The following is a 17,500-nucleotide window of genomic DNA, read 5'->3' as shown; positions in this document are numbered from 1 at the left end:
TATGACCTTATTGTGTTGCAAGCGCCGTAAAAGCCTTAAAAACAAAACATGTATTCCAATAATCTTTAATTACACTGTTATCAAGCAGGTCAAGTTATTTTCCGACACCATCACAAGGGTCATTTCAGAAACTTTACTATAGTACTCTTACTCTCGGTAGAAAATGGTATCTACATCCACATCAACAAAATTATTTTAACAATAATATTTATTTAGAGAAATGCGAAAATGATTTGCGTTTTGTAGATATAAATAAATTGATGCTCTTTTTTAGAACGAGAATTAATTCTTTTTCTATTTTTTCCTCTTTTTATTGTGTGTGTGTGGGGTGGGGTGGGGGGGGGGGTGTATAACAAATTTATGGTCATCGCAAAACAAAATTATTTTGTTGTTATATATGAGTAAATTTTGCTTAAATAATCTTTTAAAATAATAATTAACATTCCCTTTATTCATTATCTAGTGGAAATTTGTCTTCAGGGGTCTGTTCCAAGGGAAGACTGAAATAACCCAGTCGTTTGTCGCAGTACAGCGCCGCAAAGAAAGCTAGTGCGAGGTGATTTGCTCAAGGCCACACAGCGCGGTGGGTAATCGAACTCGGTTCCTTTCGGTGCGAAACAAAGTCCATACCCTTGAGCCACACTGGCCCAGACATTCTAATAAGGCCTTAAATATGTTATATCACGTAATCTACCGTTTGTGCGGCTATGTGGTCTAGTGGTATGACAATCGCTTTCGGATCAGAAGGTCCTGGGTTCGAACATCGCTCGGCGCATAGTTGAGTCCTTGGAGAAGGCTCTTTACGCACATTCTCTCACCGTACTCAGGTGTAAAATGAGTACCTGGCCATTAACAGCGTTGTTTCTGTCCAAAAAAAAAAAAAGTGTAATATCGCCTAAAAGGCGTCATGGCCCGTCCTAAATGTAAAATGTAGCTGTTCGCCAGGGACCCCTTGTAAAGCTCTTTGAGCACGCTAAGTGGATATTGCGCTATATAAAAGATCACTTTTAATTTCAATTTTTAAAAAATAATATGGTGTTATTTTGGGTTGAACTGGGCTGAAAATTTTATATGAATTCTGAATTAGTGGCTCAATGCCTTAGCTCAGCGGTACGGGGACTCGTCTTATCACAAATGTCAAGCATTGTCAAGCATGATTTGTGGCCGTATGGGTAAAAATTATCCTGGAATATTCTCGCCCCGACGTTGTGTCCTTGGATAAGGCTCTTTACACACATTACTCCATTCGACCCAGGTGTTAATGAGTACTTGGCTCCTGGCAGTTACGTGCAATGTAAAAGTGATAGTACAAAAAGGACGCCTGTAAGGGGACTGGTACTCTATGAAAATGAATAAGTAAAGTTCCATATGGCTTGCTGGGGGGGGAGGGGGGGGGGTTAAAGGAAACAATACGAAGCGCGTTGAACATCATAAATAGGTTGGAATGCGCTATATAAATGCCCATATATAGAAAATTCACCTCATTCTTTTTTTATTTTTGACAGTCCTATTAAATCATTCTCAAAACAAAACATTGATCCTCGGTTTTAGGATACATCTATGAATCGATTGTTTGATTATTATATTAATTGATACAAATCCATAAAATAGAGCAAGCATCGGGGTTATGACATCTCGGGTTTGAGTCTCGGTGGTGACACAGATACTTTTTGTGACATATGTGACTCGCGAAAATGGTTTCCCATATTATTGCCGACGAATGTGAAAATGTGAAATCGTTAGCTCGACATTTAAAATTAGATCAGTGCGTGGCGTGCTTACAGTATAAGGTGGTGCCAGAATCAGAGGACAATGACTTAAAATATGTTATATTTATGAAAACAAAAGAAAAAAATTAAAGAAAAGACTTAGTCAAATAAGTAATAGGCGGTATATACCATTTCTCAGTTTTATTTTGTTTTAAGATAATGTAATCCATTTTTAAAAGATGGAGCGGCGGTGCCAGGCACCAAATCAACCAATATAGCCACGCCCCTGGCTTGGAATTCATCTTAATTGCTATTTTAAATCCTCACAACGTTCAAACGTAGTTCATCATAATATAAACAGTTTATTTGCAGCACTTTGTCATTTCTTATCATTTAGTTTCCTCATTTCAAACATGTCTGTCTGCGTGTTTTATAAAATAGCAGAAATGATATGATAGTTTGAGGCAAAGAAATTGAGAGAGAGAGAGAGAGAGAGAGAGAGAGAGAGAGAGAGAGAGAGAGAGAGAGAGAAAGAGGATTGAGGGAGGAGAATAATATGAGAGAAGGGTTGTGTACATCAAAATGTGTTTGTTTATGTTTGTTAGAGTCATAAGTGTGAGTAATTTGTTTCCACGTAAAGAATCGCAAGCATTGTGTTTAAATTCTAACTTAGATGGGAAATTATGTCCATAAACGGATAAAATAAAAGTTAATCTTATCGTATCTGTATTCTTTGATATCGACAACGTTTTATCTTCTTTGAATGGAATATAATATGGAATATTGGTACATCTACCAATGTGTACTTTTTTACGGAACTGATTTTTTTTTCTCTTTTTACGTTTGTTTCAGATCTTAAATAAAAACAGTCACATGAACTTCGATTTCAAGTGTGGATTATAAATTTACATTTCATACTGTTGTGAAATTCAAGGATATTATATAAGACACAAAATTGATATTCAGAAGGAATGAAAGTTCTTGAAATTTCTGTTTGTAACTGCTACTTTATTACGTACAGAATGACTTTATTCTATCCAAGATATAGATAAAATCTTTATGAGGATAATGGTGGGTGTCCATCGAATTCTTAGCTATTCGTCTCGTTTTGTGAAGAAGAGTTTTTAAACTGGAATACATTGAAATTTTGAAATATTACACTGTGTGTTGTTTAATGTGACGTCATTTCAAATCTTAAATGGACGGATTTATCAATAATCGGAATAGGTAAGTAATTTATGACTCTCTCTCTCTCTCTCTCTCTCTCTCTCTCTCTCTCTCTCTCTCTCTCTCTCTCCTATCTTTATTTTCGATATCACTATGATATATTATTTCCTCCCTCGCTCCCCCACTCCCTATTCTCTTTCCCTTTCCCTTTCTCGTCTCCCTTTCTCTTTAATAACGTACAATGTTATCATTAAAGCTTGGCGTTAGCCCCTTGTCATGTTGAGTTTAGCCCTGGCGAATGTTCCACATGAATGAAACACAGGTGTTCAAGGGGAATCAAAGCTTTTCACACCTGTTTTGGAATCTACACCCGTTTTGGCGTTCAAGGAGATCTGACAGCAGACAGATTGGGGTTATACGAGCTCTGACAACCCCGTTTTACGACCCTTGAAACGACCTGTCCATACATCTTCAAAGGGATTAGACTTTGTCGCCTTGACCACGATATTAATCCTATCACGTGACCTTTTCCAGCAGTCTGTATTGGAAAAAAAAAAATAGTGGTACTTAAAGCCCACGGACATGGAGTTTATCCCGGTTTCTCTGGCGTGAAACGAAAACATCAATCACTCGTTATTCTTCGGACAACAAACTGGTCAATCGCATCGTACTTTCCGCCAGATCTAATACTATTAGACCCAACTACATAGTCATTTACCGGTTGGTGGATAGGGACTCGTAAAAATCCCGACTGCACGCGCGTTCAAACCCATCTTTACCGATTGTGCACCTAGAAATAAACATACACTGTGTAGCTTGTATCAAATTTCAAAAATCTTAAGCGACATTAAACAAAGATAGATATAGAACATATAGGCACGACGTTGATATGAAAAACAAACAAAAATAAAGAAAACAAAAAAAAAAAAAACACAAAAATAAGCCCCCCCCCCCCCAATAAATTTTTACAATGATTGTTTTTGGAGTCTAACGATTTAACAAAGAATTATCACTGTGGTCAGACTGTCATTACGCGTCACAATCGACGTATACTTATATGCAGGTCTAACATCCGAACACAATTATGGGCCTAGTTGTAATGGACAATATTTTAGTAAAACCGAATTCGTGACGGAGAACAAATTCTTGAACTGCTACATTTGTTGTTGATTTTTGTTTTTTAAACACAGGATAATATTAATAACCTCACAATTTTCTTTTGCTGCTACGCCATAGTAAATTCGAGTTTTCCCTAAAACCAAAGGGGGGAAATAATATGTATCTATCAATCAATCAATCTCTCAGTCAATCAGTGAATCAATCAATCAATCAATCAATCAATCCACAATAAGACATGTAACATTTATACTTTTTAGTTACATATTATTATCCTTCCTCTTCTTATCATTATCATCATTATTATTATTATCATCATCATCATCATTATTATTATATTATTATTATTATTATTATATTATTATTATTATATTATTATTATTATTATTATTATATTATTATTATTACTATTATTATTATTATTATTATTATTATTATTATTATTATTATTATTATTATTATTATTATTAATATTATTATTATTATTATTATTATTATTATTATTATTATTATTATTATTATTTTATATTATTATTATTTATTATTATATTATATATTATTATTATTATTATTATTATTATTATTATTATTATTATTATTATTATTATTCATTATTTTTATTATTATTATTATTATTATTATTATTATTATTATTATTATTATTATTATTATTATTATTATTATTATTATTATTATTATTATTATTATTATTATTATTATTATTATTATTATTATTATTATTATTATTATTTATTTATTATTATTATTATTATTATTATTATTATTATTATTATTATTATTATTATTATTATTTATATTATTATTATTATCATTTTTATTATTATACACCCTTTGCATTGATGAAAGTTTTTATCTCTAATCTACAGATGTATCAGTAATTTCCGTAACTGCCTTATTATGTCCGTATTGTATCCGTTTATATCCATTTCCCTATGGCATGCATTGGACTGTTTGTGTCATTTTTCAATACAAAAGATATTAATATTAAGATTTCGTTTATGAACCATGAAAATATTTTAGTTTTCGTCAGTTTCCTTTGGTTATGTAATGAAAAATTATCCAATATCGGAGGATCTGAAGCCAAAAGATTATCTGTAATAATAATAATAATAATAATAATAATAATAATAATAATAATAATAATAATAATAATAATAATAAATGGCATTTATATAGCGCTTTACCCCGTTGTCACAGGCTCTAAGCGCTTTACAGTGATATAAAACGAAACATATTACAGTGAGACAAGTGTGAAGGGAACGTGATACGAATTCAATTTAACAACAACAAAATATGAAAATAATATTGCAACATTATGACGTAAAAAGATAAAACTTTAAGCGTGATGCTGAGAAAGTTTGAAGAAAGTGGATACTTTGTCCACACTACAGTTTTTAGATACTTTCAGAAGCTATTTAACTTTAAGGCCCAATCCCCCTGTTTAAAAAAAAAATCTTTTGTCATTTTGTAACACAGAGAAACAAATGAGAGCTTAACCATTCTTTATGATTAATCGTGTTGCTGTTGGCTTGGGAATCCCATTGGAAGCGCTTTGAGCACATTTAGTGAATATTGCGCTAACTAAGAGCTGAAGTTTATTGATTGATTTTTGTCCTTTTTGTGTATACATATTGATTCTTGATGTCTTTTTTTTTTTTTTTTTACTGAAACGTAATGAAAACTTTATTTCCCCCCCCCCCCCCCCCACACACACAAACACAACTTAATGTTTAGATATGATATTTAATTTCTTCTTTTCCTTTTTTTACTTCTGATGTCTGTACATTTCCTATCTGTTTTCCCATATGATCTCTCTCTCTCTCTCTCTCTCTCTCTCTCTCTCTCTCTCTCTCTCTCTCATTTAGATATGATATTTCTTCTTTTCCTTTTTTTTTTTGTTCTAATGTCTATACATCTCCTATCTGTTTTCCCATCTGGTCTGTTTCTCTCACCCTCTCCCTCTCTCTCTCTCTCTCTCTCTCTCTCTCTCTCTCTCTCTCTCTCTTTTTTTTTTTTTTCTCTCTATCCCCCCTCTCTCTCTCTCTCTCTCTCTCTCTCTCTCTCTCTCTCTCTCTCTCTCTCTCTCTCTCTCTCACACACACACACACACACACATGCTCACTCAAATTGTCTTTCTGTCGGTTGTAAACAGAGCAATTTATTTATCAAGGCCCACCCGGGCAATTGCTCCCCTATTCAATAAATAATAATAATTAAAAAAAAAAAGAAATGAAAAAAAAAATGATAGGAAAAGATTAGCCATGGAATAAACACCGTGTCATCATCAATGTAAATCATCCATTTTGTTGCATGCACACATCATTGAGGCCCATTCCTACAGGCAATGGCAAAACAATTTATTCTTATTTTGATCAAATTATAGTTTACTTCGGATATCGAAAGATTAATAGCACCATAAATTAAATGCATTAAAAAGTCTTTTGAAAAGTGTGTCTCGATGGCTCAGCGGTACTGTATCTCTTCTTGTCAAGCAATGATAAGGATGATCAGTGGCTGGATGGGTCAGTGTCAGTGATCGTGAAATATTCTGGTCCCCGCAATGCGTCCTTGGGCAAGGCACTTTACTTATGTTACCCATTCCATTCAGGTGTGAATGAGTATTTGGTTGCGGGCAGTGACGGATATTATAAGATTGTAGGTTCAAAAAAGGGTGCCTGGTGCTGTATAAAATGGAAATATGGCTCCATGTGGCCTGTTGGGGGAATAAATGAATATTGTGAAGTGCATTGAGTATGGTTAATCCGTAGAAATGCTCAATATAAATGTTTATATTTATTTATTTATTTATTTATTTATTTATTTATTTATTTATTTAATTTATTTATTTATTTATCTTATAAAATCAAAGATTTCTTTGAAGTCAACAGCTTTATACTTTTTGGCATATTTGGCATTATCGTAACCAATCAATAATTTGAGTGTCAATTTTTTTTCCTGGCCAAAATGAGAAAAACGTGTTTTATCAATATTATATTGTTTTTCTCGCTTAATCCTCTGTTCCCAGCACGCCTGTGCGTGTGGAATTATTGACAATTCCTATTACATTATGCAAATGATGAGGGGGAAAAAGCCTGCATGATCTATCGATTGATTTTCGATTGATTGATTAATTGAGTTATCTTGTCACTAATCAATCCACCATTAAAAAAAAATCTATTATGTATTATGCCCCTCAAGGGGGCAGCGTGGTTCAGCGGTATGGTCTTTGCTCCGTACCCGGAAGGTCCCGAGTTCGATCACCTGCCGCTGCGCTGTGTGGCCTTGAGCAAGTCACCTCGCCCTAGATCAATTTGCGGTGCTGCACTGCGGTTGACGCCTGGGTTATTCCAGTCTTCACTTGGAATAGACTCTAGAGAAAAATTTTCCCCATGGGATGAATACTGGGAATTTTATTTTAATCTAATTTTATTAAAATTGATGATGCATATTTTTAATCAATCTACCTAATATATTTTTGGGTAATATGTTGAGTCTACCTATTAAGTAACTTATCAAAAAATAAACCCATAGATGAGTCCTTGAAAAAGGCTCTTTACTCATATTCTCTCACCTTACTCAAGTGTGAAATGAGTACCTGGCTGATAATAGCGTCGTCTCTGTCAGAAAAAAAAATTGCAATATCACCTAACAGGCGTCATGTCCCGTTCTATATGTTACGTTTTGCTGTTGGTCAGCGGCCCCTTGTAATGCGCTTTGAGCACATTTAGTGGATATTGCGTTATATGAAAGCTCAAGTAATATAATATTTGCATATATTTTGTATATTAAGATCATCGACTCAAATCTTATGAAAACTTAAACGTGATCATTTATATAGAGCTATATACATGAAACGTACTCATAGCAACATTTAACACGTAGGACAAGACAAAACGCCTTTTTTTTTTTTTTTGGCGATATTACATTTTTTTTCCGACAGAGACAACGCTAGAAATGCCTATGAAACAATACAAAAACCAATCGAAGTATCTAAATAAAAATAAACGTAACATGTCGTCAGGTTGAAAAATAAAGTGGAATAAGAAAAAGAGAGACGGGAGAGCGATTGAGGGAGGAAAATGGAACGGTAGGTCGATAAAGAAATGGACAGCGAGAGAGAGAGAGAGAGAGAGAGAGAGAGAGAGAGAGAGAGAGAGAGAGAGAGAGAGAGAGAGATATCACCCACAAAATCTGACAAATTTTTGTATTCCTCTTTTGTCAATTTTCAATCATTTTGCAACACACGCCCACTTTCATCAACTCTCTACTCTCTCTCTCTCTCTCTCTCTCTCTCTCTCTCTCTCTTTCTCTCTTCGTCTCTCTCTGTCTCTCTCATATTAATCATTTTTGTTCTCTCCCCTCTTTTTAACGCATGAATAATTCCAGAACCTGTATCCCACTCTTTTCCACCCCCACCCCCTTCAAACCCCACCCCACCCGAACCCCGCCACTAAATGCTTTCATCTCACCAAATAAAAATGCATTCAGAGGCCCCCCTGCTAGCAACTCGATTCCACTCCTACTGTCACGGGACTCCAAAACACCCTTGGGCACTTAACCGGCTTTTATTTCATTTGTTTCCCATGTTTTCTCTTACTTCCGAGTTTTTACAATTTTCTCCATTGTTTCAATTATATTTTGAACGCAGCTCTTTCTGTGGTTCCATTCCGAGCGGATCGCCCAAGGCCTGGCGTTGTGAGTCCATAATGTGTTATTACTGTCGTCACACAGGGGTCTTTGTGACCCGGTCCAACTTTCCTGTTATTGGAATATTGTGCCAGGAAAAAGGACACATTAAATCCATGACACGGTCTTTAGTCATCTGTAACTGCGTGCTGTTCAGATAGAATCAAATGATTGTATCAGCTAAACCACAAAGGTCATGCTCGAATCGAATGGATTTTTTAAAAAATGGAAGCAATATATCGATTAGTAATGGTCCAGTCGCTTTATGAAATAAAACACATCACCTCCCCCCCCCCCCCCCCACCCCATCCCCTTCCCCCTTCTCAAACAAAGAGGAAAGAAATATCTTAAAGTTTAAAATATTATTTGTGGAAAAAAATAAAACAGAACATTTTCAATGCAAGACTTTGAAAATATTGTTTTTCATTTTCTTATTTTCAATATTCAAAAGCTCCAATTCTTTATTAAATTCCTAGAATACCTGCAAATTCTGAGATCAAACTGTTTTCTAGTGATGATTAGAGTTGATTAGTTTTTATCTCTCTTGTTTTTTTTTTTTGTAAACAATTTGCAACGCACGCGTTTTCTTCTATTTGTTTCAACCATTTACTTCCAATTAGAGACTCTCCAATGAAAGCATTGAAAAAGGTGCAGTGATCTTATTTGAACAAATTTGAAATAAACAGGTTTTCTTCATAATCGTTCTGTTTGATCTTGATAAAACTATTGAGCTGGATGTGAATTGATCTCCGAATTTCAAAACATCATGTTTGTTCGATATAATATTTCTGGTTTGTTGCAAGTAAATATAATCATTTTTCCACCATGTCCCTAAATGCAGTCTTTTGAATGCATCTTTTGATACGATTTTTTTGTCTTTCAATTATTGATGTTATGTTCTGAGTATTGAAGGCTGGGCTGGTTTGATATTTTCAAAAACAAAAAAATTGATAATGATTAAATAAGTTCTAAGTAACGTTCAAGATAATGGCATTAACTAATAAAACATGTATAGCCTGGAACGATTTTATAACTACCAATTTCCAAATAGGTGCATATCTGCCCACTTATCTAATTATTGGTTCGCGTTTTTCTAAATGATTAAATATTTAACGGCATATGCATCACTTTTCTTGACAAAATATTTATAATATAATATATATAATATATATATATATATATATATATATATATATATATATATATATATATATATATATATATATATAATCGAATTTTTAAAAGTTCAGTTGAATTTTTAAAGAAATATAGGCCGTTCACTGCCTCCTCCATACCCCTACCAAATACAAAAATTATTATTTTCCATTGAGAGAACGTGCATGCTCATCGCTATTAGCCTAATCAAATTATGAACAATTCCTGATCATCAAATAATTAAAAATTGCACTGGTGTGTCTTGTTATTATTTTTAAAAAAATAATATTATGGTCATCATGAAAATTTGCAGGTAAGAGTTATCATTCCTTAACCTGGGGTACAATTCAAGGATTACGATTTGGTAACATTGAGATAAATGTCCTCAAAGCCATGCCGAGATATCATAATAAACCGGAGACAATGGCAGTGGGGACAGCTCTCCACTTGAAACTATACAGGACTTGAAGTATCCAATAGATAACAGCACATGCTGTCTAGAGTTAACGAATGAAGATTTGATCTCTCTCTCTCTCTCTCTCTCTCTCTCTCTCTCTCTCTATCTATCTATCTCTCTCTCTTTCTTTCTCTCAATCTCTCTCTCTCTCCCTCTCTCTCTCTCTCTCTCTCTCTCTCTCTATCTATCTATCTCTCTCTCTTTCTTTCTCTCAATCTCTCTCTCTCTCCCTCTCTCTCTCTCTCTCTCTCTCTCTCTCTCTCTATATATATATATATATATATATATTTATTTATGTATAATTTACCCATGAAATCAAATTACGTATCTCCAGTATGTCAAAGTGGAGTAATACATGCACCCTAGATTGACCACAGTCGTGATTAGATGCCAAATAAAATTAGAAAGAAGAAAGAAAACCACCACCACCAACAACAAAAACAACAACACCCCCCCCCCCTTCTAAACAATACTCCCCCCCCCCCCCTTCCCTCCACCTGAGACACATTATAGGCGTAGTATCAAATCTAATGTTTTTAATTTTTACATACTAATGGTAGTTGAATTGAACTATATATGCACATGCTCATTTTTAATACATTTTTCCCATTTTGAAAAGTAGCAACAATCTCTAGGATTGAGTGAGTTAGAAAGCACACACTCAAGCTCAAACACAAAACCCCTTGAATGTCTCTGAATTTGGGATGCTCAGCTACTAAATAGTTACTCCAAAATTTTCCTACCGTCTAAAATCTACCCAGAAAAGAACGAAATCTATTCATGAGGCTGTAATTTTATGTTCATACTCGCAACAGAATAAAAGATTAAAGTTAAAGGGTAATTCCCAATCGTACTCGACTTAAATTTTGAGCGATACAGTGTCCTTAAAGATATACACGAGACGCCAAGAATATTTATATATATATATATATATATATATATATAATATATATATATATATATATATTGATATAAGATACTTAAATTGATCAAATGCTGACATAATGCCAGTATTTTAAATCCTTCCTTATTCTGACATAACGCTCTTCTCCGCCTTTTTTATGCTAATAAACTTTTTACTCTATTAAAAGTAGATCAATAAAAAAAAAATGGCCAATATCTTGTTAAAATTGTTGATAACTGCGGTTTCTGGTCTTGAGGGGGGGAGAGAGAGAGAGAGAGAGAGAGAGAGAGAGAGAGAGAGAGAGAGAGAGAGAGAGTTGAGGATAATTCAGTTGGTAGAGCAATAGCTTCAACCGCAAAAGGGACCGAGATCGATCCTCGGTGAAGTCGAGATTTTTTTTCTTATTCCCTTGTCCACACAGCAGTGATTGGGTAGCTGGTTCTCTTAGATCTGGTGGAAAGTACTTTTGCGATAGACTAGCGTCCTATCTAAAGGGTACCAAGCAATTGCTATTGTACTATTCACGTTAGAGATACCGGGATAAATCCCGGCTCATTGGCTTCATGGCTCTGAAGGACTTCGGTTTTTTTTCCTGGTTTTGTGGTATGACACTCGCCCTCGGAACAGTAGGTCCCTAGTTCGAATCCTTCTCTGGGCGACGCAAAGTTGACTCCTTGGAAAAAGGCTCATTCCTCATATTATCTCACTGCACTTAGGTATAAATGAGCATCTTACTTGGCCAGTAATAGCAATGCCTCTGTCGGAAAAAAAATATTTGCGCCCCACAGGCGTCATGTCTCGTCGTACTTGTTGCTAAGGGCTACTATCGGCTTAGACCTCCTGTACAAAATCCCAAGTTTGTTCTGGGTGTTTGTTTTTTTTTTTTCTAATCACGGAATTATTTTTAAAAATACGAAATTTGATATTTTTGCCAATCTCGACAATTTGGAGGTCATTAAAAAAAAAAATTAAAATATTGAGATTTTATTTAACGCAATGCCCACTAATTATGCTCAAAACGCTTTGCAAGGGGTCCCTGGCCAACAGCAACATTTAACATTTAGGACGGGACATGACGCCTGTCAGGCGGTAGTACATTTTTTTCCGGACAGAGACAACGCTGTTAACGGCCAGGTACTCATTTTACACATGAGTACTGTGAGATAATGTGAGTAAAGAGCTTTCTCCAAGTACAACTATGCGTCAAACGAGGCTCGACCCAGGGCCTTCCGATCCGAAACGAGTGAGATACCACAAGACCACATAGCCGCATATTTTAATCAATCGATATATGAAATTTTGAACTAAAAGTTTTCAACAACAACAAAAAAAAGTTTTTCGTCAGAATAGAGACAACGGTTTGGTTTCACCGTTCTGGGCATACGTGCATTTCCACCTCATTTTTCATGAAGTGTAACTAGGTACATTACGTAATGAATAAATTACCTCTCGATTTGATAAAGGACGAGAAGCAATCAGGATTAATGAGAGACACAGTCATTTCATTAAGAGCATCAGAGACAGTTTTACGTAATTATTTTGTTAATTAAGATAGGAGTACGATGCCGTACTTTGAAAGAAAATACCCAACAAACAAAAAACACGTATTTGAAATTTTGGCCAGATTACTCGTCCTTCAAATTAAATATCGATCAATTAAAAAAAAAACAACTCTCATCTTGGCAAACATTCTCAAACCTGGGATCCCGCCAAATCCCAGGTTTGAGAGTTTTTGCCAAGATGAGAGTCATTTTAATCGATCGATATTTGAAGGACGAGTTTTCTGGCCAAAATTTAAAACAGATGTTGTTTTTTTTGTTTTTTTTTTGTTTTCTCCCATAGTACGTCAGTTCGGATATTATAACAATCCAGACTTTTGTAAGATGATGGGAATCAGAAGAAATGAACTGCTATTGGTAGATAAGTCGTGCTTTGGAAGAGGGGGGGGGGGGGGGGGGGGGGGAGGGAAGGAAAGGAAAAGAACTTAAAAGAAGAATGAAACGGAAACATTTTAATAAATGTACTGGGGACAGAACACAGATCGTACGAGGATATCTGTGGGACAGAAAGCTTTTTTTTATGACTAAACAATCAGATGGGTTTTATCACTTACACTTATTGTGTATTGTTTTTAAAAAAGACAAAACAAAAAAAAACAAAAAAAAACAACAATAAACAAACGAACAACCAAGCTGTCCTGTTAGCGTATTTAATGTAACAGTTAGTGCACTCGCTTCCAAATCTAAAGGATGCAGTTGGATCAACGCTTACGGTTGGATCTAGGAAACCTTCAATCTGTTCTCTCAACAAGGATAGGGAAGCTGGGTCTATTTAGATCAGGCCAAAGTAAAGTTAATGTGAAAAAATAACTGGTAATCCTACCTCATTATGATGTTGTCCAAGTTTAGTTATGGGACTTGCTCAGTTTCATCTAGAATAAATGATACTGGACTTGCTATACTGTACCACAACAATATATATATATATATTATATATATATATATATATATATATATATATATATATGTGTGTGCGCGCGCGCGCGTTTGTGTATGTTTTGTGCGTGTATGTGTATGTTTTGTGGATGTAGTATGAATTTGTGTGTTTTCTCTTCTTCTTCTTCTTCTTCTTCTTCTTCTTCTTCTTCTTCTTCTTCTTCTTCTTCTTCTTCTTCTACTACTTCTTCTTCTTCTTCTTCTTCTTTTCTTCTTCTTCTTCTTCTTCTTCTTCTTCTTCTTCTTCTTCTTCTTCTTCTTCTTCTTCTTCTTCTTCTTCTTCTTCTTCTTCTTCTTCTTCTTCTTCTTCTTCTTCTTCTTCTTCTTCTTCTCGATCTAGCGGTCTATGTCTATACATCTATCTCTCTTCCCCCCCCCCCCCTATCTTTCTCTCTCTCTCTCTCTCTCTCTCTCTCTCTCTCTCTCTCTCTCTCTCCTCTATTTAATCATCGATCGAATATATGCATAATATTTATTTTTATATATTTGTATCAATAATCATTCCCCTCCCCCTCATTTATAGCCTCATTAAAGCCCCCCCCCCCCAACCCCCACCCCTCCAAACGGACATTGTCGTTCTCCCGTCATGTTGGAGCTCAAAGCCCCCTACATCTCAAGGGGACAAATACATTAAATTTATCAAGGACGCCGAGTACAAATCAAGCATAAGCCATTATCCAAAGGTTTCATCATTCATAATCCAAGCGTCATTTTGGGCCAATTCGCAATAAAACGCAACTAATTCTTAGGATTTTGGTTCTCCTGGGAGCTCGTAGAAATGGCCCCATTTGGTTAAACGAGTTCCTGCTGGCCAGAATTAGCCAGATTTAATTACGTATTATGTTTATATCAAAACAACGCGTTACCTAATTGGCTTGTGGGAATAAAATGGTGAATTAGTGTTCTCTTGCGATCTGAATATTTTGGGGTTTGATTTGTATCCTGTATTAAGTTATGAACGTTTTTTAATGATATTTTGATGTTATGGTAATGACATTATATTTGTGGTATTTGTTGTCTCTTGTTGTCTTAGCGAGGGGGCGGGGCACGGGTTCTGGTTCTGAGATGGTTGCAGTGTAAACGACGATGATGATGATGATGACGACAACGGAGATAGCGATGGTGGTGGTGGTTGTGGTATCAATGATGAGGATGATTGTGCTGATGATAGTGATGGCTTTGTGGTCTAGTGGTATGACACTCGCTTTCGGATCGGAAGGTTCTGGGTTCGAGCCTCGCTTGAGTTGAGTCCTTGGAGAAGGCTCTTTCTCAAATTCTCTCACCCTACTCAGGTGTAAAATGAGTACTTGGCCGTTAACAGAGTTGTTTCTGTCCCAAAAAATTTTTTTTGTAATATTGCCTAAAAAGGCGTCATGTCCCGTTTTACATGTTAAATGTTGCTGTTGGCCAGGGACCCCTTGTAAAGAGATTTGAGCACGTTTAGTGGATATTGAGCTATATAAAAGCTCAATTTTTTTTAAAAAGGGGTGGTTGTGATGATGATTTTGACAATGATGTCAGGGATAATTACACACTCCGATGACGATGATGATGCTGATGATGATAATGATAATGATGATAATTATGCTGATGATAATGATGGCGATGATAGTGATAATGATACTAATAATAATAATAATAATGATGATGATAATAATAATAATAATAGTCATCATGATGATGATGATGATGATGATGATGATGATGATAATGATAATAATGATGATGATGATGATGATGATGATGATGATGATGATGATGATGATGATGATGATGATGATGATGATAATGATGATGATGATGATGATAATAATAATAATATATCTGTTTAAACAAGTAGATATTTGCTTGACATATTAATCATTACAGACCAAATTAAGATGATAAACAAATCCTTAAGATCATTCTCGAGTGGCCTTTACCGTAGACTTAAACAAATGCCGCCCCCCAAGAGTGAGGAAACAGCCCGCCGTCATTAGCAACGAATCTTTCCTTTGATACAATCATGATTGCCTCTTTCTTTGCAAACTGGAACTATAATATGATTCTGTATTGATGATTATAAAAAACAAAACAAAAAAAAAACAAACCAGCAACATTTAATCCTTATTAAAAATCTCTCCAGAGGTAACTAAGCCAGTCATTGGTGTCGATATAGCTAATAACTTGATCTAATGTGCGGAATATGTGGTCTTGTGGTTTGACTCTCGCTTTCGGATCGGAAAGTCCTGGGTTCGAGCCCCGCTTGGCGCATAGTTGAGTCCTTGGAAAATTCTCTTTACTCACATTTAAAATCAGTACCTGGTCGTAATCAGCCTTGTCTCTGTCCGAAAAAAAAAGTTGTAATATCGCCTAACAGGCGTCATGTGTCTTCCTACATGTTAAGTGTTGCTGTTGTCTAGGGACCTCTGGTAAAGCGCTTTGAGCACGTTTGGTGGATATTGCGCTATATAAAAGCTCATTTTATTATTGTGTGAACCAGGAAACGAAATAAATAATTCTTTGGTTTTGCTCGAAGAATATAATATTATTGTTTACATTGAGCCGGTCATTAAGGAATGCCCTTTCGTTTTCTGAAATTCTTTGATGAAACCTCTGGTTGAGAAGTAAATAACACACTAATCGCTACGTGCTCTTTAAGGAGTCTATGGAAAGGTAATTGGTAAAAGTCATCTGATAGATGTTATTTAGGAATTGCTTTCATTTCATGATGACACCTGGGGGGAGAAGAGGAAAATGGTCCTGTTTCGAGGGATAGAGAGAGAGAAAGAGTGAGAGGGGGGGGGAGGGGGAGAGCGTTGGATAGATAGATAGAGTGAGAGAGAGAGAGAGAGAGAGGGGGGGGGAAGAGCGTTGGATAGATAGATAGAGTGAGAGAGAGAGAGAGAGAGAGAGAGCCGGGGAAAGGGGGAAGGGGGGGGGGGTTCATATGAATAATAATATAGGGTATATTCCAAGGGGAGACTGGAATACCCAGGCGTCAGCCGCAATGCAGTGCCGCAAATTGAGGTAGGGCGAGGTGACTTGGTCAACGCCACACAGCGCATCGGAGGGGGTGATCGAACTCGGTACCTTTCGGGTACGAAGCAAAGACCGTACTGCTGAGCCACGCTGCCCCATAAGAGTGCATGCTCGGATAATAGTATAATATATATATATATATATATATATATATATATATATATATGTGTGTGTGTGTGTGTGTGTGTGTGTGTGCGGGTGTGTGTGTTTGTGTTTGTGTGAGTAGATGAATGAGGTAAAGCGATTTAAATTGACTGTGAGATGTAGCTCGACAAAGAAAAAGAAAATAGAGGAAAGAACGAGAGAGAGAGAGAGAGAGAGAGAGAGAGAGAGAGGGAGAGAGAGAGAGAGAGAGAGAGAGAGAGAGAGAGAGAAGGGGGAGGGGGAGAGATGAATGATTGGAGGGTGGATAAATGGATAAATAAGGTAAATTGATTGGTTAATGACCAGGGTTGACGCGCAGGGTGGGGGTGGGGGGAGTGAGGGAGGGGGGGGGGGGGCGTGGTAGGAGAGTGTAGTCTGTTGATGAGATAGAATTATGATAAATTTATCTATCTGATGATCAGGGGTAGATAAATATAACTGTGTTGGCATTTATAGTTGTAATGAATAAGAATTAATTGCTTTTTTTTTTTTTTTTGTGATATGGGAATGGGGCTAAGAGGATAGGGTAAATAAATGAGGGGGAGACGAGAGAGAGAGAGAGAGAGAGAGAGAGAGAGAGAGGGGGGGGGGAGGAAGAGAGAATGAAAGGGAGGAAGAGAAAGAT

At 35.8% G+C, this 17,500-nt stretch overlaps 1 protein-coding gene and 1 long non-coding RNA gene across 2 annotated transcripts in view; one reads left to right on the top strand and one right to left on the bottom strand.

Annotated features, from left to right (window-relative positions):
* Positions 1–17,500, top strand: part of LOC144964261 (repulsive guidance molecule A-like) — a 110,472-nt gene that overhangs the window by 908 nt on the left and 92,064 nt on the right. Inside the window, exon 2 of the mRNA XM_078898339.1 lies at positions 2,562–2,936. Within this exon, the coding sequence (XP_078754465.1) occupies positions 2,908–2,936 (29 nt within the window). The 5' untranslated portion in view covers positions 2,562–2,907. The remainder of the gene's footprint in view (positions 1–2,561; positions 2,937–17,500) is intronic.
* The window catches only part of LOC144964262 (uncharacterized), a 44,288-nt gene continuing 44,286 nt past the window's right edge, over positions 17,499–17,500 (bottom strand). Inside the window, exon 3 of the long non-coding RNA XR_013643790.1 lies at positions 17,499–17,500. This exon is cut by the window's right edge and continues 1,474 nt beyond it. This is a non-coding gene — a long non-coding RNA (uncharacterized LOC144964262).

The sequence above is a fragment of the Berghia stephanieae genome, chromosome 2, assembly GCF_034508935.2.
Source record: "Berghia stephanieae isolate SIO BIC M18660-M18661 chromosome 2, UCSD_Bste_1.3, whole genome shotgun sequence".
Taxonomy (NCBI): domain Eukaryota; kingdom Metazoa; phylum Mollusca; class Gastropoda; order Nudibranchia; family Aeolidiidae; genus Berghia; species Berghia stephanieae.
Note: the sequence above shows the minus strand (reverse complement) of the source record. Positions and strands in the feature narration are given on the sequence as shown.